General features: G+C 47.8%; 1 protein-coding gene across 16 annotated transcripts in view; it reads right to left on the bottom strand.

Moving 5' to 3' along the window:
* Positions 1-25,799, bottom strand: part of KLHL3 (kelch like family member 3) — a 257,212-nt gene that overhangs the window by 45,825 nt on the left and 185,588 nt on the right. For 13 of the 16 annotated variants that reach the window (XM_021084794.1, XM_013995148.2, XM_021084795.1 and 10 more), the window contains 2 exons: positions 19,932-20,094; positions 8,643-8,752 (listed from right to left, as the gene is read on the bottom strand). In XM_021084794.1, coding sequence (XP_020940453.1) covers positions 8,643-8,752; positions 19,932-20,094 — 273 coding nt within the window. The other 3 variants (XM_021084797.1, XM_021084796.1, XM_021084798.1) reach the window with 3 other exon arrangements.

The following is a 25,799-nucleotide window of genomic DNA, read 5'->3' on the forward strand; positions in this document are numbered from 1 at the left end:
AATTAGCAAACACATCAGGGCTCTTAGAAACTCCTTTTGGAGAGCCAGTCATTAAACCCTGCCCGGCACACCACTGGTCTGAAGGTCCCCAGACTAGAGAAAACCTCGTCTGGTTGCCCTCATCTCTGATGATACCATCACCATCATCACCATTTTAAGGTTTTAAATGGCTCTTAAAAGGCTCTTCCTTGTAGTTGCTTCATTTCGGACCCACAAAAGCCACGTAAGCTCAAGGCGCTCGCAGAAAGGGAAAGGGAGGCAGAGAGTAGGGGAGTGACCCACACGGGGCAGGGATCTTGTGTTCATCTGTTAACCCTGACTAACCCACAATCGCCACATAGAAAGCACTCGATAAATATTTCTTGAGAGAATGAATAAATTAATCAAAGCAGGAGTGAGGGGTACATGGATCTCTTCCTGCAACAGCACAATGCCAGATATCTGACTTCATGTAAACGAAAATGACGACAAACCTAAAACCGTAACATTGACTTGCTGGGAAATTGCTCTTCAGCTTTCTCCTTCTGCCTTCTGCCAGGCAAATTGTTCTTCAGCTTTCTACTTCTGCCTTCTTTCACCATGATTCCGCCAAGGGTAAGGCAAAGGACTGAAGCACAAGAGTTTGACGGAAAGAGCCCCCAGCTGAGAGACTACTTCAGTGGCACAACTCGCAGAAGTGACTCAACACAACACAGGGGTGGAGAACACCATCCAGCTAACATGGCAGACCGAGCTGACTCAGAAGGATCTTCCCTTATAGCTCCAAACATGTGGACATTGACGTATTACCAAAAAATAGATTTGAGTCATACTCAAAAGCAAGAGGTAAATGTCTGAGTGCTTCAAATAACCAGGGATTCTAATCTTGGAGCACAATGAAAGCGGAAACCAAAATGGCTCACAGGCCCATAGAATTCTGACATGGGCTTTAAGGATTCAGGACCAGAGTCCCACCACACTTGATCTTAACCAAAAGGCCAAGAAGCCGGGAGACCAGTGTCCCACGAGGTTGAGGGTCTAGGCCACAGGCTCCTCGTACAGTGTTGTCCCTCTTGCAAAATCAGGACTTCATGAACTGTGACCGTCTCCCAGGGCCTGGGGAGGAAAAATGTCATCTTTAAGAAATCAAAACCCAAGGCTCATGCCACTTACAGATATGGGGGTTGAACTGATATTCTCAAGGTGATCAAAGGATACTCAACACAAAAATATAAAAACTGGAGTTCCCATCATGGCTCAGTGGTTAACGAATCCAACTAGGAACCATGAGGTTGCGGGTTCGATCCCTGGCCTTGCTCAGTGGGTTAAGGATCCGGCGTTGCCGTGAGCTGTGGTGTGAGTGGCAGATGCAGCTCGGATCCCATGTTGCTGTGGCTCTGGCGTAGGCCGGCAGCAACAGCTCCGATTCGACCCCTAGCCTGGGAACCTCCATATGCCACAGGAAGTGGCCCTAGAAAAGGCAAAAAGACAAAAAAATAAAAAAATTAAAAAAAAAAAAATAAAAACTATTCCAAACCAGTAAACTCGCCCTAGAGGGGCACTTTCACAGCCAGGGCAACCCAGGCTCCCATGGACATACCACCCTCTGAAGAGGGTCTCACGATCAAAAATTACAGATCACGAATGAAAAGAACTGCAGAGGGAAAATCATCAGACCTACTAATCAAAGAAGATTTGGGATAACCAAAGAAAGCTGGCCTCCAAGGTATTCTCTGTAATGTGTTCCTCAGAATCCTAGAAGCAGGAGCCTCCCTGCAGTCAAGAGGTTCCAGGACCCAAGAAGCCTGAGGAAGACATCACGCAAGCCCCAAGTCCCCACAGGGATTCACAAAGCTCACTACCGTCAAAGCTCGGACAAGTCCTGCGGTTTCTCAGCCTGCTTCCTCTGCTTCTCCATGGTCTCCTAAATGCAGCTCACCTGAGAAGGTTTTTTCTTAACCTAAAACCCATACATGTCTCACAACATCATGGTTTTACAGCCAGAGCTGGGTAAATGCTGACTTCAGGAAAATAGCCCTCACTTGCTAACGTGCTCCAGAGACGCCCCACTCCATTCCAGGCTTATCTTCCAATTCTCCCTCCCACAGAGACCCTTGATTCTCATCACACAGGTTATTTTCCCCTCAGTACGTAAGTTATTCCAATCTTCCATGTCTGTATTCCTACAGTTCCTTCAACCTGAATCGACTTCCAAAAATCCTACCCTCATTCTCCAAGTTTTCGTTCAGACAGTGCCTTTCTGATGAGGCCTTTCCCACCCCCACAGTCTGGCATAAACTCCTCCAGGGTCCTTTCCTTGAACTTTGATTACAGGCAACTACTTTTCTCAGCCACGTACTCTGGGTGCATGTATTCGGTCCGTCTGCCGCCAGCCTGCAAGCTCTCGAACGGTAAAGACTAAGCGTCACTCGCCTCTTCTCCCCGTCGGGGTGGGAGGGCACGAATGCAGAGCAGGGGCCTGGGCAGCTGACATGATCAGCTTCAAATTACAGAGCCGGCTACTACTCAGTTTCCTCCTCTGCAAAATGGCCTTGGGAGCTGTATAAATTAGAAATGATGTGCAAAACAGTAGCCCAGACAAAAGAAGTTGGGCACAAGAGCCTGCACGCACCAGCATTACATGTATCTAAAGTTCACAGGAGTTCCCACTATGGCAGGAAGAAGCTGACTGCAGCAGCTCAGGTTGATGCGGAGGCGCAGGTTCGATCCCAGGCCCAAGAACTTCCATATGCCACAGGTGCAGCCATAAAAAAATTTAAAAATTCACAAAATGGTAGAACGGATTATGAGAAGTCAAAATGGTAGTTTGGCTTCTCGGAGGGGGGATAGTACTGGAAGGAAGGTCTGGAGTTCTGTTTCTTGATCTGGATGCTGGCCTGGCGGGTGTTACGCTTTGTAAGAAGCTAAGCCATGTACTTTTTACTTGTTCATGTCTCTGAGTTTACTTCAGTAAAAACATCACTGTTTTTAATGATGCATGAAATAGTCACCGTGAGACAGATTCGGGGCTGCAAAGTGGCGATATATTCACTCACAGGTGCTCACTAGCTGCCCTCTCAGGAGAACAGTAAAAAGCAACGCTGATGCAGGGCCCAGGCCACATCATCGTTTGCAGGCTGAGAATCTGGCAACTCTAATGCTGACCTCAGAGTGAGGTAGGGCTGCCAAGAGCTCAGCCTAGGCATAGGATGAACTTGCTTAGACACTGAATAAAGCCTCAGTTGCAAGCACTCGAGCCCAGCCCACCAGCCACAGAGCTCCTGTCTGCACCCCACACCCACGGCTGGTGCTGGTGGGAGAAGCCAGGAATTCAGACAGGATGGCATGCAACACCAGTGATCCCAGGAGACAAGGTCCAGTCCCTTCCAGGAGATAAGTGATCAGAATTTGGCTCCTGATCACAGTTTTAGGAGACAACAGAACATAAACATGTCAGCACGCAGAGAGAAACTAAACTTCAGTTCTCATTTTAACACATACTTGACACTAATCTAATTTTTCTGAAGAGACTCAACCAATTTCTTCCTGACCAATGTCTAAAATGCGGGCCACTTCCCCATTAGTTCTCACTCTGCAAAGCCTCAGTAGTGTTTCATACGAAGGCATGGAATTCATGAAGTAGAAACATTATTTAGCAGCTAAAAAAGCTAAGATTCAGAAAAGTCCAGAAACCAGCAATTCATTAGCAAAACCACACTAGACCTCAGGGGTCGTAGCTCTTCTCCCTACACTGTGTTCATCCTGGAAGGCTGCTGACCCTGCCCTTGGGTCAGTGAGGCTGCCCATGGTGAGGGCTGAACTGTGTGTCTCCAAGGGCACACACAAACAGGCTGGCTGCTCACAGGGAGAATCAGGTGATGGGGGGGCTTGCTTCTCTATCGAGCAGGGCTCGAAGGGAGAGGGGAGGAAGGTCCTACCCAAAGAACTAGTGATTTTGTGACTCCAGCCATATCCACTTATCCTCTCTCAAATTACAGGAATTTTAAAACCAAAACTACAATGAGGAAAAGCAGGAGAGAAAATGGCAAAGATCCACGCCTCCTTCCAACCTCTAGTTCCCACATGTGTCCTTGTCCTCTGGAAAAAATGTTAACATGATCCCCATAACCTCAGCTGGCTCAGCACAGAGTCCTGCCCCAGTCTCTACTCCCTCGGGAAAGTCTGCCGAGCACCTCCCACGGCCTCCCGGGGTCTGTGTCAGGACTGCACGTGCCACAAGGATGGCTAAGGTACCCGCACAGCCTTCGAGGAGCTTGAGCAATAGTGGGGGAGACAAGGAACGGGTAAAAGCAAGGGCTGCTGGAGGAAGAGTGACATCTCAGCCCCAGGAGAGGCCCAGATGGCGGTGGGGGTGCTGACGTGCCGGGGACCAAGAGACCACTACCACCTTCAGCTCCCACAGGGCACAGAGCTGCAGGCCAAGCCAACCATCCAGACCAATATGGGCTCTGGGAAGAGCTTCCCCTTGAGAAAGGCCCCAGTTAAGGGTTACTAGTAGTAGTAGTAGTAGCAGCAGTAATAGTATGACCAGTAGTAGTAATAATAATGACAGCAGCAATAATCCTATGTATCATCTCATTTCATGCTTAGAACTCTGTAAGATAGACACTTCACTATCAATAACCCTCTTTTACAGATGAGAAAACTGAGACTTAGGTTCTTTTATTTTTCCATTCAGCAAATATTTTTTAGTGTCTGAACCTGATACCACTCTAGCACTAACCATAAGACAGTCAAAATCTCTGACTATACTGCATACATTCTGGTGGAAAATAAACAATTTGCCAAAGGTCACTCAGCTTATTAAAGCAATGGAGCCAGGATTCGAATTGAGTTATACTGGCCGCAGAACCTATACTTTCAAACTTCCAACAAGCAAGCTTACCTGGACCCATCCACAAACACTTAAAATCAGCATTAACAGGAGTTCCCTTTGTGGCTCAGCAGTAACAAACCTGACTAGAATCCATGAGGATGCAGGCTCGATCCCTGGCCTCGCTCAGTGGGTTAAGGATTAGGTGTTGCTGTGAGCTGCCATGTAGGTCAAAGACGCAGCTCGGATCTGGTGTTGCTGTGGCTGTGGCACCGGCTAACAGCTGCAGCTCCAAATTGACCCCTAGCCTGGGAATTTCCATATGCCACAGGTGCAGCTCCCCCGGCCAAAAAAAAAAAAAAAGACCAAAAAAAATCAGTATTAACAGTAAGATAACATATTGTCTCTATTTAAAATACATAGTTTTAGGATGGATTTGAAACCCACCTGCACCTTCCAATACATGTTGAAAGAAACCTGAGGGCTGCAGGCAGAGAAGCCAGTCATCATACAACTGATAGTGCTGTTCAAGTGTAGATTTTGCTGCTTACAGGTTATGTGATTGCCAGCACAATTGAATTTGCTGAAAATGTTAACATTAAATGCAGTTTGATTTTTAACTTAAAGATCCTTGATTTACTTCAAGTACACTAAAAAATGTCACTGTTATTTTTTCATGCAATATTGCAAGAAAGAGCTGTTGCTGTACATGCAAGCGATTACGCCCATCATATGCAATGTAATCAAAGGGAGTAAAGGAGTTCCCACTGCGGCTCAGCAAATTAAGAACCTGACATAGTGTCCAAGAGGATTCATGTTCAATCCCTGGCCTCGTTCAGTGAGTTAAGGGTCCACCATTGTCAAAAGCTGCGGTATAGGTTGCCAGTGTGGCTCAGATCCCACACTGCCATGGCAGTGGCGTAGGCTGGCAGCTGTAGCTCCAACTGGACCCCTAGCCCGGGAACCTCCATATGCCTCAGGTGTGGTCTTAAAAAGAAAAAAAAAAAGAAAAGAAAAAAAAACAAAGGAAGTAGAAATCATCAAATCTCCTGTAACAGATCACAGAATCTTCAAAGACTACAAGGCTCGTGTTTAAATGAGAAGCATCTAATTGTCAAAAGCTTCCAGCTATGTAACTTCCACAAAGTGTGAGCAATTAAGGGGAAATAAAACTATAGGTTTAACCAAAGAGAAAATGCAGATTAAACCCCACTACTCATTTATAAGCCTCAAAACTAGATGGGCAAACTTAAATATACCAAGGGGTCAAGATCATGAGTTACACACTTTCTGAAAAGCATCACATCACTCTGAAGTTACACATAACTTCTGAGAACCAAATAGGGTACACTTCAGTAACGTGGAAAGTACGTACACTCCAAACTCTGATCCGACAAAAAGAGCAACTCACATGGAAGCGAAGGAACAAGTGAAAGCCACAATAGACAGTTTTTAAGTGTGTTCCTTCATTGCCATGCTGCTTTGTTTCTGGAAAGATGCAGTTAACTCCACGGTTTATTTTAGTGTGACCAAAGACAAAATCAATGCCACCACCATCAACAGAACCTCAAATAAAGAACTGTGATAACTGCGATGACAGCTGCCATTTACTGAGCACCTGCCAAACACTGTATTTGATACTTTTGCCCATTATCTCTAACCCTCATGTCAGCTCTGTAAGGGAGGTACTCTTAGTACTTCCATTTGACCTATAAGGAAATCATAGTTTAAAGAAACCCGTGACGTTCTCAAGGTCATTCGGCCAGTAAGCATCAAGCTCAGAGTGGAACCCATTATGCCCACGTCCAAAACCCAAGTGGTTTCTAGGGCATTACAACACCTCCTTCTACTAACAACCCACCTCCGCCCCAGTCCTGGGATGCCAAGCATGATAAGCCCTTCGCTGAAGAAAACTTATTATGATCTCCGAGCAGGATGGGTCAGCACGAATTCAAAGTAGCAGGGTCCCCTTCTTAATCCAACACCCCCAAGTTGATCAAAATGCTGCTGCTTACACGCCTGCTTCCATTCTCTCAAACTATACTTGAAGACATGCCCAAGCAGGCCCCAAACCGGCCAACTGCCCCAACATTCAGACAGCCAATCTACCGACTGGTAGAGTCCTTCAAATTGTGCCATTTGGGAGCACAGTCCAGAGAAGACAGTATCCAGGCTTGGCAGGAAGCGAGGAACGCCTCTCCGTTCCTGAGGCTGGGGGCGGGAAGGGGCCCAAGGACTGGCCAGGGCATCCCTTCCCCTGAAGGTGCTGCTTCACATCGACCCATGGACGTGGAGCCTCCCTAAGCCTACAGGGGAGTCCGGCTTGCGCCAGGGACCTTGTGGGGACCCACGGTTCCAAACAACAACTGCTTTTCTTCTTGATCAGACTTTTGTAGGATGACAGGCTGGGACTTGTGACTTTCATCCTGTTCTCTGGACAGGAACCTTTGGACATAGTCTCAACTCCAATGCAAAATCCTTCTCAGCGGCTTTTCCTTGAATATTCCCTCAGAAAAGGGCCTCAAGCTTGAATGCTAAGAGTAGACTAAGACAGTTCAAGAAACATTTACTGAGCCTCTCTGAGGATGCAGAGTTGAGCGAGGTGTGGTCTCTCCCATCAGGAAACTCGCAGGTGGGTGGAGGAGCTAAGGCTAGCTCAGAACTACGCTAAAAGCAGAACAAGGCAAGTGGAGAAACGGAGGAGAAAGGGGTTACCTCGGATGCACAGTCACTAATCAATGCAGCCCATACTGACTGGGCACCTAGGAAGCAGGTACTATACCAGGCATTTTACACACCTTAGGCCATTCGAGGCCCACCGGTACCCTATGGAACATGTTCTATGACTGCCCGCTCTTTACACATGAGGAAACAGGTGGAGAACAAGAGTATCCTGCCCAGGGTCACTCAACTGATTTGTAAATCGCAGAGATAAGATTTGGACGCCAGCAGCCAACACCAAAGCTTATGTAATCTTCAGTATAGCAGACTGCATCCCCCTGGAATAAAGAAATTCCTCCTGGCAGAAGAAGAACCTGAACTGTTTGGGAATCCAACCAGGTGAAGATGGAATAGAAAATACGCCTAACAGAGGGTCAGCGAGGGGAGAGGCTGAGAAGTAGGACAGACCGGCAGGCACGGGTCAGCTAAAGCAGAGGCGGAAGTCAGGCTGCCAGCACCAAGGAAGAGGCGTGTGGTCAGTGAGGGCACGGGGCCACAAGAGACCTGATTCTAGCTCTGGCGTGCCCAGTGAAAACTGGGTGACCTGCAGCAGTTCCTATCCCTGCCCTGGGCCTCAGTTTTCTCAGTGGTAAAAATTCCAATTCCCTGTTGGAATAGATATTCCTCAAAGGTTTGCTCTGGCTTAAGTGCTCAGTGATACTCATGAGAGGCCATGTGGGACAGCAGTTAAGACCAGGTGAAAGGCAGACCAGCTAAGCGACCTTGGACAAGCCAATTAACTCCACTGAGTCCATGTCTTCATCTGAAATGTGAGGACAACAGCGATGCCTGCTTTACGGGGCGGAGGTGAAGGCCAAGTGAACTGCAGGTCATCACGCACTTAGCACAGGGCTTGGCAAACAGCCCACGTTCAAGAAATGGGACGGCTTTGTCCCCCTCACCACCTTGACTGCTATTCCTTCTTTAGAGGGTCCATAAAACCGATGCAGCGGCCATGGACCAGAAAGCAATGTTTTTTTAATGGACAAAAAAATATGTATCTTTTGTGTTGTTGTTCATTTGAAAAAAAAAGGCTCATTGAACCACAAGTCCTTCCCACGAACCACCTGGAGAGGGGCTCCAGTTTCACAGAAGGGCCACGCCATACCTTCTCTTCTGAAGAAACGGTCAGCTTGTCACTGGATATCAAGCTGCACACCTGGTCCAGACTTAGGCTAAGAAATTCTTCCCCCAGCATCACCTCTGGAAAGTGCTGCTCTGTTCCAAAAAAAGCAGAAGTTCAGAAAACAAAGTTATAAAACACTCCTGCCCTTCCATGAATCAAGGTCATGACGATCTGTGGGATTCCGAGCAGAGTCCTGGGAGCTTTGGGGGAGGTGCGAGACAGAGAGAAAGACAGACATTCCGGCTGGAGAGAAATAAGCCTTTTAATTCAGCAGCAAAGGTACCCCCCCCCCCCCATGACCCTCCATCCCCAACATCAACACAGATGAAAAGGCAGCAGAGAGATGCAAGGCTGTATCCTTTCCATGCTCCATGAGTTAACAGTGGTGTTGCGGAGACGCCTCACCAGGGCTGCCGACTGAATTGAGGTCATTTCCCCTCAAGGCACAGGCTGGCAGAATTGCAGACGGTGCCTCCCGCAGCTCAGCCAAACAAAAGTGGGTCAGAACTGCTGTGGGGCTGGAAGTTCTGGGGGTGCTGGGAGGAAGTCAACATTAGAAGCCTGGTGGAAGGGGTCATCCTTTCTTGCTCGAAGCCAAGCCCACGATGATGAGTCTCTGGTTGACAAGAAGCTCAACAAAGCCCCTGTCCAGGTATGGTGGCAACACAGCCAGCACCGCCACCACTGGGATCGGTCCGCAGCAGCCAGGCCTGTGGAGGCTATGAGATGGAGAGGAATTTGGGGACAACAAGAATGAGATAAAATCCACAAGCATGAGGTTTACACAAGTGAAACGCCAAAGACATTCCTACCCTGACAGTCGCCTGGCCACCATCCTGCTATGACAGAGGCAGTGAAAAGCCACTGAAAAAAAGAAAAGAAAAAAAGAGAGGGAGTGTGTGTGTGTGTGGGAGAAACAGAGCGAGAAAGGAAGAAAGGAAGAAAGGAAGGGAGGGAAGGACGGAGTGAAAAAAGCTCACCCATCCTGAGGCTCAGGAATTTTTGTATACAAGACAAATTCAAAAGCCACATCCTTCATGAATGGAAGCAACTATTGTAACACAAGAAGCTGGTTTTGGTTCTCTAGATAAAAGCCTTTGGTCAAAGCTTGGATTTTAAGTTAGACACTCAAAAGACCTCCCCAGCTATGGGAATATTTAATGCTAGACAGTTGTTTTTAAAGTGTCATTCCTAGTGATTTTTAAATACAAGCAAATGAACAATTTTCTTGAATTTTGGAATCCATTCTTGGCCTGGAGACTGGGAAAAGTAATGACTCTCCCAACATGCTCTTCTGATCCAAGAAATCCCCCAAGGTGTTGGCAACATCCAAAACACAGCAGAGAGGAACCGTGTCCGAGCTCTGGGGACACGCCATGGCTGAGCTCAGCAGGAGAGTCAGCAAGCCAGCGCCAACCTCCCAGTAGAGCCATCCCTGGTCTTGCCACCTTTATCTTTGGTTGACCAAATCCTAACATCTGGAGGAGGGAAAAGGGTGAAAAGAACAGGAGGAGATAAGAAAGAAAATTCTGAGCTCTAAGAAATTCTTCCTCTGAGCTCAGAAAGCCAAAAGTCGATGAGCTTGGGTTTTCGAAAGGAAGAAAATGGAAGTTCAGACATGTGTATCCATGGGGACGCGGTGAACAAACCAGACGTTCTCAAAGATAAATCAAGGCAGACAACAGTCAGCCCCCAACCCCGCCCCATCTCTCACACTCTGGGGTATCGCAGGAAGGAATCTAGGTCCCTTCTCAGAAGTCAGCTGCTTCTCTGCCCATCTGGAACCTCCCACTGAAATCCTTCAGAAACCCTCCAAGGAAGCAGCTTCTGGTGGGGAGGCGGAAACAAGGGAGGTATAGGGTAGGAGCTTCTCATCCTTGGCTGGCACCCTGGAACCCAGGAGGTTTCCAAGGGATGAGCAGGAAGACACACAGAAAGGGGCTCAAAAACTCCACCTCTTCCCCTTCAGTCTGAGGAGACACAGCTGAGCCCCAGAGTCTGGGGATCAGAGACCCCTTTCTGTCACCAACACTCACGACACAAAAGGGTAGGAAAAAACCAGGAAGAGGACGCTCTGGCTAAGTCAATTTCCTGGGAAACAGGGCTTCCCGGAAGATTCTGTACTCAATCAGCACTCTCCCCAGCCACTTCCTGGAAAGAACCCACCCTGCTCCCAGAAGCTACTGCCTCAACAATCGGCTTCTACCTTGAACACATTTGCTTAAAAGAACAGGAGGAGGTGTTCTGCTTTGATGCTAATGTATTCAGGAAGAATTTAGTGACCACTCTTGGCTAAGAGTCAGAAGACCTGGGTTCCAGTCCTAGCTCCACTTCTTACAGTCACTGCTTTCCAGGCTTTGGCTTCATTATTCATAAAATGGGATCATAATACTTGACCTATGTCTCCAAGTTGTTTTGAAACCTGAAAATGATAATATATATCATGCCATTTTGAGATCTATAGGAAACTCTTTAGAAATGGAAGAGGAATATTACCCATGAATGCTCCTCTTTCCCAAGGTCCAGTTTTGTGGGCAGCACTACCCTCTAACAGAGAAGCATTTCCATAGCATCAGAGACATCCTTTGAGACTGCAGGTCCTATAGGCAAGTCTGAGGACCTCGAAAGTCTTAGAGACCCACCTAAATTCCATCGAGTTCCATAAACGTTCTAGTGACATGTTATCAAATTTCATAAGGCTGCAGTTTTCTCATCTATTAATGGAGCCAATAATAGCACCTATCTCATAAAGGTGTTAGGGGCATCAGGTAAGCAAACATACACAACTCACGCTTACTGAGACCATTCCAAGTGCTCGATAATTATTAACACATGATGTGTCAAACGTGGTGTTTCTTCAAAAATGAAGAAGAAGAGTTGATGCCTACAAGGAGACCCCTGGCTTACAAAAGGGTAAAACGAGGCATCTCTAACTCCAACCCAAAGTCCACAGGGCCAGGACCAGGAGAGGCACTCCAAGTTAAATAAAAACATGGAAGCAAGCAAATTCAGAGCATGCTAGAGAACAGCAATAGCTCAATCTAGCTGGAGCCTAGGCTGTGTCTTCATTCATCTAGAAAATACCTGTAGAGCATCCACTAAGTGTGGGGAAATGTGCAGCTTCCAGAAATGCAGGAAAAGCAGGCAAGGCTCACGTTGGAAGAGAAGAAAAATGTGCAGGGATGAGGTAGGGGGCGCTCCAAAATAAATTCTAATTTTCTTGTCTTTTGCTTTTTTTCCCTTTATGGAAGAGTATAAATGGGGGGGGAGTCAGTTAATTAAGAAATCTGGTTAAAAGTCCCAATTAACCAGGCTTTACTATAAGTGACAAACACTGTTTAAGATCTGAGTCTTGATTAATGAAAAACAAGGGATCTGTTCCTGTCCATTTGGATGAGAAATCATGGAGAAGAGGAGGGGCCTCAGACAACCACAAATTTTTGGCCCACCAAACAACACACAGGTCACTTCCCAGTGTTGAAAGGATGAGGAAACTGGGGGCACATTCCTAGGGAAGGGCGCATAGTTGGATCATTTCAAAGAAGCCAGCCTGGAGAAAGTAGAGGGCTCTTCCTAAAAACAGCAAACACTGGACTCATTTTACACATATTATGTAACTTACTTCATCCAAAAGCCCAGCTCAACTAAGTGTCAGTATCTCCATTTTACAGATGGAGAAATGGAGGCTTGGATAGCCGAAGTCTTGAGTTTAGCATCACACAGCAGTAAGGGGTACAGCTGGGTTTTGACGTTAAGGTTGTCTGAATATAATAACAAGCATTATGATGAGTACCTTACACCTCAAGACAATGAAAACTTGAACTGAGCAGGCCATTCTGGTAATATTCAATACAGGCATCAGAGCACCCTAACAATCCCTCTTAGGGGTACTGCAGAGAAAGAAGGGAAATATGAGCCTAAGGATATTTCTTTTTTAAAAAAGTCTTGGTGTTAGTAGTGTTCTAAACACCTTGGATCAGACCCAGATTCAAACCTCAAAACTAACCCCTAGATGGAGATATTTCCCAAATCCACCTGTCTACCAGGCATCTGTGTTGCCAAAGCCTCCTAACAAGAAATTAAAGTTATCCTAGCACTGATCAACCTGTCTTAGCACCTGGGGTCCTTCTCTTTCTCATGCTGGGGCTGTAAGCCCATGAGGTTGTCTTATTTGAGTCTGTCCTGTTTGCAGATGAATCCTGAGTGTCCAGTACAATGCCTGCATATACTGAGCTCTGGAATCACTGTGCTGCTTTGCGCACTCCTCAGGACTGCCTAGGGCTCAGGCAGCCTCTCAAGCAAGTCCCAAGTTCATTCCTCCCTCTTGATGGGATGAAATAAGCCCAAGCCTTTGATCAAGTTCATCTAAACTATACACCCAAAACAAATGCAAGTGATAACCCACCTTCTTTGACCTGTGGAGATGAAGTGAACCCAGTTATTCCAGGGCCAGGGGCCCTAGAAAACAGGTATATGAGTGCCTCTGAATGGAACCACTGGTCATTCCCCCAGGAAAGACTGGTTGACATAGGTGGACACACAAAACATTTTTAGCAGGGTGAAAAAAGAAAACAGAGCTACTTTAAATCTCTCTCTCCATGAGTTCCCATTGTGGCAGAGCAGAAATGAATCTGGCTAGTATCCACGAGGATGCTGGTTCGATTTCTGGCTTCGCTCAAAGGGTCAGGAATCTGGTGTTGCCATGAACTGTGGTGTAGATCGCAGACGTGGCTCGGATCCCACACTGCTGTGGGTGTGGCACAGGCTGGCAGCTGTAGCTTTGATTTGACCCTAGCCTGGGAACTTCCATATGCTGTGAGTGCGGCCCTATAATGAAAAAACAAAAAACAAACGAACCAGAAAAACTCTCCTTCTTTCATCATCCTATTTTGGAAGGGCAGATGTAAGCTTTCTTGAATCAGTATTTGGCTTTCAGGGCCCAGTTTCCTTGCTCCCTAGAGAAGGAAGTTAACACGGACCTGGCTTGACCTTTTCCTATAAGGGTCATGACCACCAGCCCAGAGACTCTAAATATCACTGCCTCCACTCTCCCTGGAATGGTGGGATATGAGCACTCTTTCCAGAAGGATAAGTGTGGCACCTCCCCCATTCCCTCTATCACACACCAGAGCAAAGGGCTACATGGAAACTGCCCGGTTATCAATGCTATTGACTCAACAACAAAGCTCCCTGTTCTTCAGAGAATGCAAGAAACAGGGAGCTTTCCTAAGATCCCAACAAGGAGAACAACTAACACAAAAACTACCTGCATCTGCACTAATGCTTCACTTGTCACCTTCAAGGTAGAGGCAGAAAATCGGGAGTGGGGGTACGGTGCAGGAGTGAGGCAAGTGTCCTGGACAGAGGGGCTGTACTGGCCTGGGGAGAGGCAACAATTAACAGTGGGCTCAAAGCACAGATCCTGGAGTCAGACAGCCTCACTGTGCATCTTGGCACTGCCACTCACATACTGGCGGAGCTTGGGCACGTTACTAAACCTCTCTGGAGTTTCGGTTCCTTCATCTCCAAATTGGGAAGGTTGACACCTCCCTCTGAGCCTCAGGCCTGGCCCCTCCCAAGTGTCTGGAGGTGGCAGAAACTGCCGCCTTGATTGTCTTCACCATCGCTTTATGACGCCGAGCCAGAGGCAGCAATTTCACAGGAGGACCCTCACTGCGTCAGAGGTTTGTGTTTTTTAAAATGCTCTGTCCAAGGTTTTGGCTGCCCTTACTTTAATTACTTCATTCCATGGTCTCAAATAAATCAATCGAAAAAAGGCCATTTCTCTCCACAAACACGTGAAATCCGATGGCTTTTCCATCCCATGGCTGGAGGGTTTCAGCTTAGCTTTGGCAGACTGTAAACAAAACGTCCAAGGAATTTCAATTGCCATTTCATTAATGGGGTCCCATTAATATCCCTCCCGACCAGTCCCGCTGATGGCCCAGTCACAGCCATCCAATTACCAAACACAAAACCCGTGTAAACCTGGGCCCAAGGCCTCTGAGGTTAAAGATTAAGCAGTCCCTGGAAACAACAACAGTGAGACAGAGGAGACAGGCTGTCAAACCCTCGGGGCCACTTCCCCTTTACCAGCTTCCCAGGAGAACTATGACACCGTCGGCTGGAGGCAAGGGTCTGAGCAGTCGGCTTCTCACTGTGGGATTCGCTCTCCCAGACCCCAGAACAACATGTATCACAGCAAAAATCTGGGGGCATAACCCTGAGGGGGAAACTGGACCCAAAGGAAGCAGGAAGGACTGTCACAGAAAGGAAGAGAGAGGCCCATTCCAAACAGGAAAACCGTCAGCTGGGTGGAGAGATGGGGTGCTCGAGCCCCCTGGTCCCGCTGTGCCAGCCTCTCGGTGCCTTCCTCAGGGTGCTGAAGACTTATCAGAAGGCCACGAACTTAAAAATAGTTACTTTTCTTCATGGCTCAGCGGAAACAAATCCAACTAGGAACCATGAGGTTGAGGGTTCGATCCCTGGCCTTGCTCAGTGGGTTAAGGATCCGGCATTGCCATGGGCTGTGGTGCAGGTCACAGATGCAGCTTGGAGCCGGTGTTGCTGTGGCTCTGGTGTAGGCTTGCAGCTACAGCTCCGATTAGACTCCTAGCCTGGGAACCTCCATATGCTGTGGGTGCGGCCCTAAAAAGACCAAAAAAAGACCAAAAAAAAAAAGCTACTCTTTTCAAAGCAGTTTGGCTATATTTTTAATGCACACTCTCTTTGAGCTACTTTATGCTGCTAAGATGGTGTCCTACTGGTACATCTTACTATTTCTTACATATTAGCAGGTATACTTCAAAATATTACATATAATTCTCACTGAAGCATTTTATACAAAGGAAAAAACTGACAATATTAATGGTCATCAACAGAGGACTGGTTAAATAAATTATAATTCATTATAGTTCATCCATATGATGCAGCAGATAGAGTAAGATAATAGCCATACACACAGGTCTGGAAAGAACACCAAGACTTTGCATTAAGTGTAGTTAAAGAAAAAAAAAAAAAAAAAAAAAAAGGTCTAATGATTAGAGAATGCCTCTATTCGTTGACTAGCATTGAGAACTTTGTCTAGATACTTATGTTGCAACAGAACAAAGGGTGGGGGAAAAAATGTAATTGTAATGTATACATGTAAGGATAACTGATCCCCTTGCTGTACAGTGGGAAAATATAAATAAATAAATAAATAAATAAATAAAAAGAGGGAGAATATGAGCTGAGAGACACCAAACCCTTTGACTCTCAGAGGAAACATTTTCTTCGGCAGAGAGTCCCGCTCTCTGATTAACGTGAAGGGCCAATAAAGAGTTATTTTATGTACCGTTAAAAAAAAAAAAAAAAAAAAAAAAGAAGTGCAATGTACACATATTCTGAAGGGCTACCCAAAAGAGTCCCTAGCTCCCTTCAGAGAGAGGGCCTGGGAGAAGGTCAACTTTGTATTTTATACCTTTGAGTCCTGTTTGAATTTTTATCACGGGTACAAGCTGGTTTTCTATTGAATACATTCTCAAAAGTCTTAAAATAATGTTATAGAAATATGTCTGCTGACACAGAAAGGTGTTCAGAATACACTCAGATTTTTTAGGCTGGAAAACGTACATGTGGAATGAGAAAGACTGGGAAAGCCATATGCCGAGGTGCTGCCTGTGGCGCCCCCTGGGTAGAACTGTGCTGCTTTTCCTGCTCTTTCAGCTTGCCTGCTTTTTCTAAAATAATCACTTTTGTATTAAGATAACAATAACAACAGCAATAATAATAAAAATAGAAAAAGAAAGCTTTTCTTAGAGAAGGAAAAGAAACAGAACGGGCTGTGGACAGGTGAAGCAGGGGCCAGCTGGCCAGAGACTGGGGAAGCAGGGGAGGCAGCACACACCCACCTGCGCATTTGGGGACAGAGAATCCAAAGTCAGAAGCTCGGCAAATGGTCCTCCTCCCCTAAGAAGCATGCAGTCCGCAGCAGAGGCAGGGGTGGTGACCGGAGGAACCCCATCTCTGCACCTGGACCTGGCTCGGAAGCTTCCTTGCTGCAAATGACTAGCTTGGAGGCCCCAGGGCATGGCCCTGGGTGGCACCTACTTCTGCAGGAGGCTCCTTCCCTGTCTGCCGATCCCTAAGCCATCCTCCCAACAGGGCAGGATGTAGTACCCACATCCATGAGAGGAGAAAACAGGCCTAGGGTCATTCAGCTCCCAAACATTGGCGGGTGTGATCCCTGGCTCTGATCTGGAGAGTCTCCTTGTAGCCTGTGGGCTAGAACACCTCCTAACTCGAAGCATGGGGCCAGGGAAGCCTGTGACCATGGGGGTGGACACTGCCCAGTGTGTGATTCTAGAGGGCGCCCACACCCCCATACTTAACATGGATGAGGTAGCAGCTCTGTCTCAAGAGGCAGAGCAGCCAGGTTCCAGTCGAAGTCAGGGGAGCAAGACCAAAGACACAAAGCAGGCCCACAGCAGTGGGTGGGTACGAGCAAGTAAACACAGATAATCATTTTTTACTTCCTTCCCGAAACGTCCCACGGTGCGGGGAGTAACCTTCTCACCGCATCTGCCAATGTCTTTTCATCATGGTCTTATCAACCTCTGCATTGCCACACCACCTTAAAAACATGATGTTTATTTTTCCCTGCCGCGCACAGCTGAGCGCTGCAAAGAAAGCTATGCAGGAGCTTGTCACAGACTCCGCAGAAGGCCTCACGCAGTCACGCTGACCAAGCCAAGGAAAGCAGGAGGGCTCCCACATGTAGGGAGGGGCAGCCTCCACCTGCTCCTGGGAAGCAGCCTCCCAGTGAGAAGGAAGGCAACCACGTCTCACTTCCCACCCCAAGATGACTGAACACCTCGAGTCTAGCAGAGACAGCTGGCCATCTGTCTACACTGCCTGGTTGTTGGGATTTGCCAACTACATGGCGCAGACTTTGAGGCTCACACTTCCAATGGAAATGCCAGCTCTAGCCACCAACACTCCACAGTTACTAATTCACAGGGCCACCCTACGTCCAAACTGGGCCTGGAAGCCACAGAATGTAGTAGTTATAAACATGGCTCTGAAGTAAACATTGTCTGGGTTTGAATCCTGTCTCTGTCTCTACCAGCTGATGCCAACAAATTACTTCACCTCTATGTGCCTTAGTTTCCTCATGAAATGGACATAAAATGCTTAGCCTACGATGAGACCTCAGGTGAGCGCTCAGTAAATGCTAGCTGAAAATAATTCATCAGGACTCTGCACAAGCACACGTAGCACACACTGGCACAATGCTGCAGAACCCAACCACTGTGCCCACAAGAGGACCAGGAATGCTCCCAACTGCATCCTTCGACCTCTCCCACAGGTGAGTCTCACCATCTGACAGTGGGACAGGCAAAGGGAGAAAACGTTGATTTTGAAAGTTAGGGAAAGCCAGGCCAGATGAACCTTGAGCCTTGATTAAAGGTGGGCGTTAAGCACACTGCCCAAACCTCAGACAACCGTGTGAGCCAACTCCAAAAGGTTGCAATACTTGCTGTGTGTGCATGCACGTGTGCACACGCCATGTAGGAGGAGAGGACTGGGGAGGGGAGACCAGGAAGAGAGAGAGAATTCCTGGCATCGAAGCACTCTCCCTGCGCCACTGCACCAGCAGATGTCCACGCACTGGCGTGGGCCTCGGCCAAGCTCTCAGCTCCTGCTGAAGCAAAATCTGCACACATCCCTCAAGAAAGTGGCCTCTTCACAGGCTGGACTAGAGAGGGATCCCTAAGAACAGAGAGGAAGTAGGGAACAATGCCAGGAAAGGGGGCACAGGGAGGACAGCAGAGAAATAGGAGAGTCAAAGCTCAGGGCCAGGAAGAGTCAGAGGAATTCAGAATTGGTGCAACTGGGGAATGTCTTTCACAAAAATCATCATTGCTGATGTCATCCTAACAACCGGTCCTGTGTGTGTCTTCAGAAACAGACTTCAGGAAGAAAGGAGCTCCTGGGGTCCTGGGCTTGATCAAAGCCTAAAAGGATGCTGAAAACAGAAGAAATGCTTGTTGACTTACGATCAAGGGGCGAACGCAGTACAGAGAGCTGGCAGGTGGGCAGCCAGCAGGCCCTCAGTTAACTCCCTGACATTAGCTGGACAGGAGACACAGAACAGGCAGCAGTTCTGCCAGCGTTTGTTGGGGCAGAGGGACGAATGAGAGGCTTTACAGCAAGGGAAGGACGCGACCGGGACGGGATCATAAGACCAGAACTGTTTCTAGGTCACTCATGATCTTCGTCCTCAAGTTCAAGTCAATACCAGTGAAGATGTCTTTGCAGCTAAACATGGTGGGCTGAACATTCACGTTCATCACTATTCCTCCTGAAAACCCCATTAAGGGAACAGATGACAAGCTCTGATGGGAAGAAGGTCTCCACGAAAAACAAAACACAGTTGGCAGATGTACTGAGAAGACTGTTCAACTGTTTTACAAGAGCCAGGGGTTCTAACACTCACTGTGAAAAAGTCATTTATTAACTGTCTTCCTGATTGAAATAAAAAGTTTTCTGATAAAAAAACTAATATATAATATATAGTATAATATATAACTCAGCTCTGCTATGGAGATGACATAAGAAGAATAAAGGGAGGGGGAGAGTGTCTGTCTAGGCGGGGACGCCTGTGAGAGGCTCTCCTACTCTTCTGTGAGAAGTCAGCAGGTAACATCTAAAACTAGTAAATCCAAAAAATAGTGGTACAAACATTTTATTTAGATAAACAGAGGGCAATACCAGACGAAGCTGCTTTGAGCTGAATCACAACCTCTATTTTAACTTTTGAGAATTGCAGTGAGTGGCTGTAAAGAGCAAGATTTGGTGTCGAAAAGCAGAGCAGGAGACCCTTGCCTATCCTTATAGACCTGCCAGTCATATTTGACTTCAAAATCATGTTCATGAAACATTGTGATCAAAATAGATCTTCCTCAGCAAGAAAGATTTATTTCAGACCTAGCTCAAATTACTCTTCTCCCACGAAATCTTCTCAGATAGCTCCTTCCTCTTCTCTTGTGAAAATTACCGCCTGTACCACTCATCTGGCAATTAATCATATTCCACTTGGCAATGAGGGGAACTCTTGACTGTTAATGATCTTTCCCCCTGTGTCTTGTCTCCCTGACTAAATTATAACTGCTGCACAGCAGAGGGCACTTCGAATCTTTGTGGAGTCCACGGCAGACCAGGTGGTTAACTGCACAAACTTGGAGATGTGCAGCAGCCCAGCACCACCACCCCCCAAGCCCCCGTTACCTGCATAAGCGTTGGCCTGCTGCAGAAGGTCGGTACAGGTGTGCACATCTGCAAATGCACGGATGCCCAGGCAATTGGTGGGATGCAACTGAGACTGCAGGAAGTCACAGCAGTTCTGGCGAACATCCATGAGCTGCAACAAGCTGGCTGCTGGGAGCAGCACCTGGAGGAGAAGGTGACATTCTGACCTGCAGGATCCTGGTGCTCTCATCAGACCACACCCATGCTCAAGATCTTGACTTGGCACTCCACTGCTTGCCAAGTAAGTCCACTTCCCAGCCTCAGTCACCACTACTCCCCACTCCATGGACCCTAAGCACCGAGTCTCTGTCTCCCTCCAGTCCACAGTAGTGCCTCCTACTGCCTAACGTGTGTATGAATTCCCCTGGGGAATCTTATTAAAATGGAGATTCTGGAGTTCCCATAGTGGCTCAGTGGGTTAAGGACGTTGTCTCTGTGAGGACATGGGTTTGATCCCTGACCTAGCTCAGTGGGTTAAGGATCCAGCATTACCACACACTGTGGCATAGGTTGTAGCTGCAGCTCCAATTCAACCCCCGGCTCGGGAACTTCAATATGCCACAGGTCTGGTGGAAAAAAAAAAAAAAAAAGGAAAAAAGATGCAGATTCTGATTCAATAGGTCTAAGGTGGGGCCCGAGAGCCTCCATTTTTAATGGGTACCAGGTGATGCTCACAACTGTGGGTCCATGAACCACACTTGAGTAACAAGACCCTTATGGGCTGAATGTTTGTGTCCCCCACCAAAATGTATCCACTGAAGCCCTAACCCCAGAGTTGAACTGTATTTGGAGATAGGTTAAGTGACCTCAGAAGGTTGGGGCCCCGATCCAATAGCACCGGTGCCCTTCTAAGAAGCAGAGGAAGAGATACCTGAATTCTCTCTCTCTACCATATGCAGGGACACAGAAGAAGGTGGCCTCCTGCAACCTAGTAGGAGAGACCTCAACAGAAACTCAATCAGCCGCCTTGATCTTGGACTTCCAGCACTGTGAGAAAATAAATTTCTGTTGTGTAAGCCACCCGTTCTGTGGTATTTTGTTACAGCAGCCCAAGCCAAGACAGATTGGTTCCCCTACCTGGCTATGTATTAGAATCACCTGGAGAATTTTTAAAACACTGATGCCTGGGTCTGGCCGCCAAAGATTCTAACACAATAGGAATGGGGTGTAGCCTGGACAGCGAAATACCACTAAAGCTCCCAGGTGCTTCTGGTGTACAGTCAAGTTCGAGAACCACTGCCCCACAGCCTTTAGCTACTGTCTCCCCTCAGAAAGCTATTTATTGAATTGCTCACAGCCTCATTCACCATTTAATTACTGAGCAGCTGTGTGCCAGCCTCAGGGCTTCATGGTAGGTAAGCAAGAGAAATCAGACCCCTCATCGTACAGAGTTTATCATCTACTGGAATGAGAGGGTCACCCCCAAATCCATTGGGACTTAGACAATCACACTCCACTCTCCCATCCAACAGAAAAATAGTAAAGAGCAACGTGGGGTACATTCCCGGAGAAAGGAGAGCAGAGTTTCCCTCTAAAAGGTCAAGCAAGAGACACATGAGTTTTTATGTGTACCCTGGAAGACAGAAATAGCTCCTGCTCAGGTGTGTGTGCATGTGTTTTTCCTAAAAGCCAGGGAAGACTGGCCTGAACAGGCCAGATGGGTGCTCAGACAGCCAACCCTGGTTGAGCTCCCTAGGACTTGCCCTCAGATCCCAAACCAAACCAGGGGAGCTGGCAGAATCCTCCTCAGCTCCGCTACCTCTTCCCCTACACCCCCCTATCCTGTAGGACAGGCAGATGGTCTGAGAGTGACTTAACAAAAAGAAATTTTGGAAAAAAAAAATCCCAAAACAGAACAGTTTGGCTTAAGACCACATAGCTCAGAGCCCCCAGCATCCATTTCACCCCAAGATAACCCCGGGTTCTGGGCCTTTGCTCTCAGGGACAGTGTCTGGGCCAGCCAAATTCCAGCTGTCCCCATCCACACGGGCTTGCCCAGGAAGACATGGGCTGCACAGTGTGATTTCTTGACTCAGGGCACGACAAAAGTCTTTTTCTTTTCTTTTCTTTTCTTTTTTTTTTTTGAGTGATTTAAATTCTGGAGTCTGACTGACACCCCAATCAGCTCTGCCCTCAGCTCTAGCTCTCCTCACCTCCACTGCTCAGGCCAAAAACTGCCCCAGTGCCCATTCTAGGGCCTGGTCCCACCCTAGGGTTACCGGCTTCCAAGTCTGCTCTGGATGGAGGGGTTTCCCAGGACATGGGATTTTCGGTGAAAACATTGGGACAGATGGCCACGCTTCCTCATTTCTGCCCACACCAGGCACCACCAAGAGCCTCCACTGTCAGGGATCCCAACTCCTGAGCCAAACGCCTGCTCTCAACAAGGGACGCGCTTCCCACCTGCAAGCTTAAATGCCCTCACAGTAGCCAGGTTCTAGAAAACATGCTCCTCTCTCCTTCCTCTGCCCTCTCCCCACACTACTCTATGACCCCAGCAGGACAGCCGTAAATTACCACCGTGTCCTTGGTATTTTCTGAACCACTGATTCATTCCAGAAGAGGAAAAAGATAACATCACCTGCTCTGGAGAGTCTGAGACCACAGTGAACACAGCCAAGCTCCAAATATGACCACCTGAGCTCTATTCCCACTAGAAAGCCCTGTCCCCAACAGAGCAGCTATAAACAGGGAAACTCAATTAACCTGTGAGCTTGCTCAGCCTAGCCCAGCAGATTCCAGGACCAGATTAGTCTCTGCCTGCTAGTTAAGTGGAGAACCATTAACCATTCCTGCTGAATACATACCAGGAGTGGAAAGTTGTGTTCCAAACCCCCAAATGACCTCCATGACACCTGGCCCTGACCACCAGCTACAAAGCCTAGAGTTAGGATTTCCTCCTCTCCCTCCTGCCTGCAACCAGACTCAAACCAGGCTGACAAGCCATCCTGGTGTGCTGAGACTCTGCCCGTCTTGGCACTCAGTCTTGTGTCCCAGGAGAGCCCTCAGTCCTGGACAAACTGGGAGAGTTTGTTCACCTGAGGGACCAGGAACTTGTATCCAGTTACACCAAGACGCGCTGGTGGAGACGAGTAATCAGAGGCTGTTGAGCACACACTCTCCCCGGGTGTGGCAAGCCCAGGGGTCAGGGTGGTCGGAGGTCGGAACGGCCAGCAGCCCTTTGCCCCCGCAGAGGAGGGACTGCTGAGAATCCAACCCGCCCCCAGACTACATCCCCAGCCAAGCCAAGACGCCTTCATGCCAGGAACAGTCCCCCGCCACCCTGGCCCTCTTCTTCACCACAAAGACAGCCACACAGTTTGGTGCGTAAATTTTCAAGCTCATGACAACCAGCCAAAAAAGATGAAATAATGAATCCTTCCTGAACACACTGCTTAGGTTATACTTCCAGTTTTTAAAACCTCCCTGGATAGAGCTACCCACATAGCCTTCACCTTCCCTACGGCTCACAAAACCCACTTAGCAGACAAAAATTATGAGGCTTTCCATCTCTCCACACCCCCCACCATCCTGTGTGGGTCCATTCCTGCCCCCAAAGTGGTGCCAAGCGGACCTCCCAAAATGAGCGAGCCTGGTGGTTTCTCTAATTGCCCCTTCCCTCTCTTTGATCTTATGCTGTGATTCACTCTGAGTCAAAGGCCCTTTTCTTCCCACTGCTGGCTTCACACAGGAAGGCGTGAAGAAAAGCAAAAGGAGTCAGAATGCTGAGGGGAGGGTTGGAGGCTGGAGGCTGTGTCACTGCCCAAATGCTGAGTCTCCGGGATAAACGGGGGCCTGGTCCAGCAGGGCTCCGGGGCTACACACGAGGGAGCCGACACAAATCCCCAGAGGCGATGAGAGAAAAGGTCCGCAGGGTCTCCGCTTCCCTCCCCACAGCAAGGGCTGCGAGGATCTTTCTGCTCCTTCCTGCCTGCAGCCCGACTCCCTCAAGCGGCAGCAGTGACAAGACTAGGAACCTTGGCTTTAAAGCAAGACTGCTCGGAGGACTCCCCAGGGCTGTGCTGCCTGGGCCTGGAAGGAGGCTGAGACCTGAGTCGGAACAGCTGGCTGAACCACTGCAGCAGCAGCAGATGACCCGGGTGCAAAGCTTTCCGCTGGCCTCTTGCCACCTCAGCATTCCGGTTCTCAGCAGAGAGTTGACAGGTTCCCCCCTAGCTCGCAAATGGCTTCCCCCCCATTTTTCACATGCAGGCCCCGTTTTGGTTTTTTTTTCTCCTCTCCCAGATAACATGAAAACACAGCAGAGGATATCCCGTCACAGAGGTTGTTTCCTTTAACAAAAACAAAAGGAAATGTCCTGCCTCAGAAAGCACCTACTCCTGGAATTGCAGGGGGCAGGGCCATACACAGAGGGAGGGCCCCAGCCAGGGCAAGGCTGCCCAGGGCCTCTCAACAGCCACTCAAGGTCTGCCTCCGCCAGCACCAGGCATGAGGCCTGGCGCAGAAACAGTGCTAGATAAAAACCTATTGAGAGAAAGAAGAAAGGGGGAGAGAGAGAAAGAGACAGAAGTGAAGAGACGAACAGGAGAGCCAGCAGAGCAGCACTGTGACTAGAAGTGTCACTTAAGAGTCTTTTGAAACATTTTTTATGGAAGTATAGTGTCACTTAGACTTCTGACTTCTCCACGTACCAGCCATGTGACTAAAGGCATATTACTTAACCTCTCTGGGCCTCTGAATCAACATGAAATAAAGATAATGCTAGCACTGCCTTAGAAGCTTGTTGGGCTCAAGTGAGATCAGACATTTAAGGCAGTGAACACAATGTCTGGTGACTAATTAAACTGGTTATTATTATCATCAATCATCAATTAGCATGAGCCCAAATCAAGATCCTGACCATTTATTTAAAGAAACTCCAGCTGACCACGACAAGCGTTCTCTGGAGAGAGAACCACCACTGAGTCAGGCCGAAGTGCGAAGATAAACACCCAGCCAGGCAAAACGGATCCACAGCGGAACACCTTCTAATTAATTACCTCAGCTTGTAAACACTGTGTACTTTACAGGAGAAAAGTTACTAAATAAACACATGCACAACAGTAAGAAAAAGCTGGTTCCAATTGTACAATTCTACAACTTCCCTATACAGTGTTTTGGGTGTGTTGGCTTTTGTTTGGATTGGTTTTAGTGACTTAAAATGACAAGCAAATTTATTTTCTTACATCTGAAGCCAGAAGTCCTAGGTGGGTCCCAGCAGGCTAACACCAAGGTGTCAGCAGGGCTGCGCTCCTCCTGGAGATTCGGAACGAGAACATGGTTCCTTGCCCTTCGAGCTCCCAGAGGCACCCGCGTTCCTTGGCTCTTGGCCTCCCTACCTTCAAAGCCAGAAACAGCAAGCTGAACTCCTGTCAGGGCACACTGCTCCAGTTCTCTTCATTCTGCCTCCCTCTTCCATTTAAATAACCCTGGTGATGACACGGAACCCACAGGGATAATCCAAGATAATCTCCCCATCACAAGTTCAACTGATGAGCTGCATTAATTCCATCTGCAGTATTAACTCCTTGGCATTCCGTCTAACCCATTCAGATTCTAGGGGTCAGGACACAAACATCTTTGGAGGCCATTATTCTGCCACTATGCTATATGATTAATGAGTTGCTGATATTAAAATGCAAGCGTTTCACAAATTACCCTCTGCACGTTTTTAGGTCGATATTCAGAATTTTTCATCCACGTTGCAAAGGATGTAATTTCTTGCATTTTGTAAATCTCAATATTTATATCACTCTCCAAAGTACCTAAATGAATTTAAATGTCATGGTGATTTGATATAACTATCACTCACCTAAAATTTTTTTCAATACATGCCCTATACATATT

The sequence above is a fragment of the Sus scrofa genome, chromosome 2, assembly GCF_000003025.6.
Source record: "Sus scrofa isolate TJ Tabasco breed Duroc chromosome 2, Sscrofa11.1, whole genome shotgun sequence".
Taxonomy (NCBI): Eukaryota; Metazoa; Chordata; class Mammalia; order Artiodactyla; family Suidae; genus Sus; species Sus scrofa.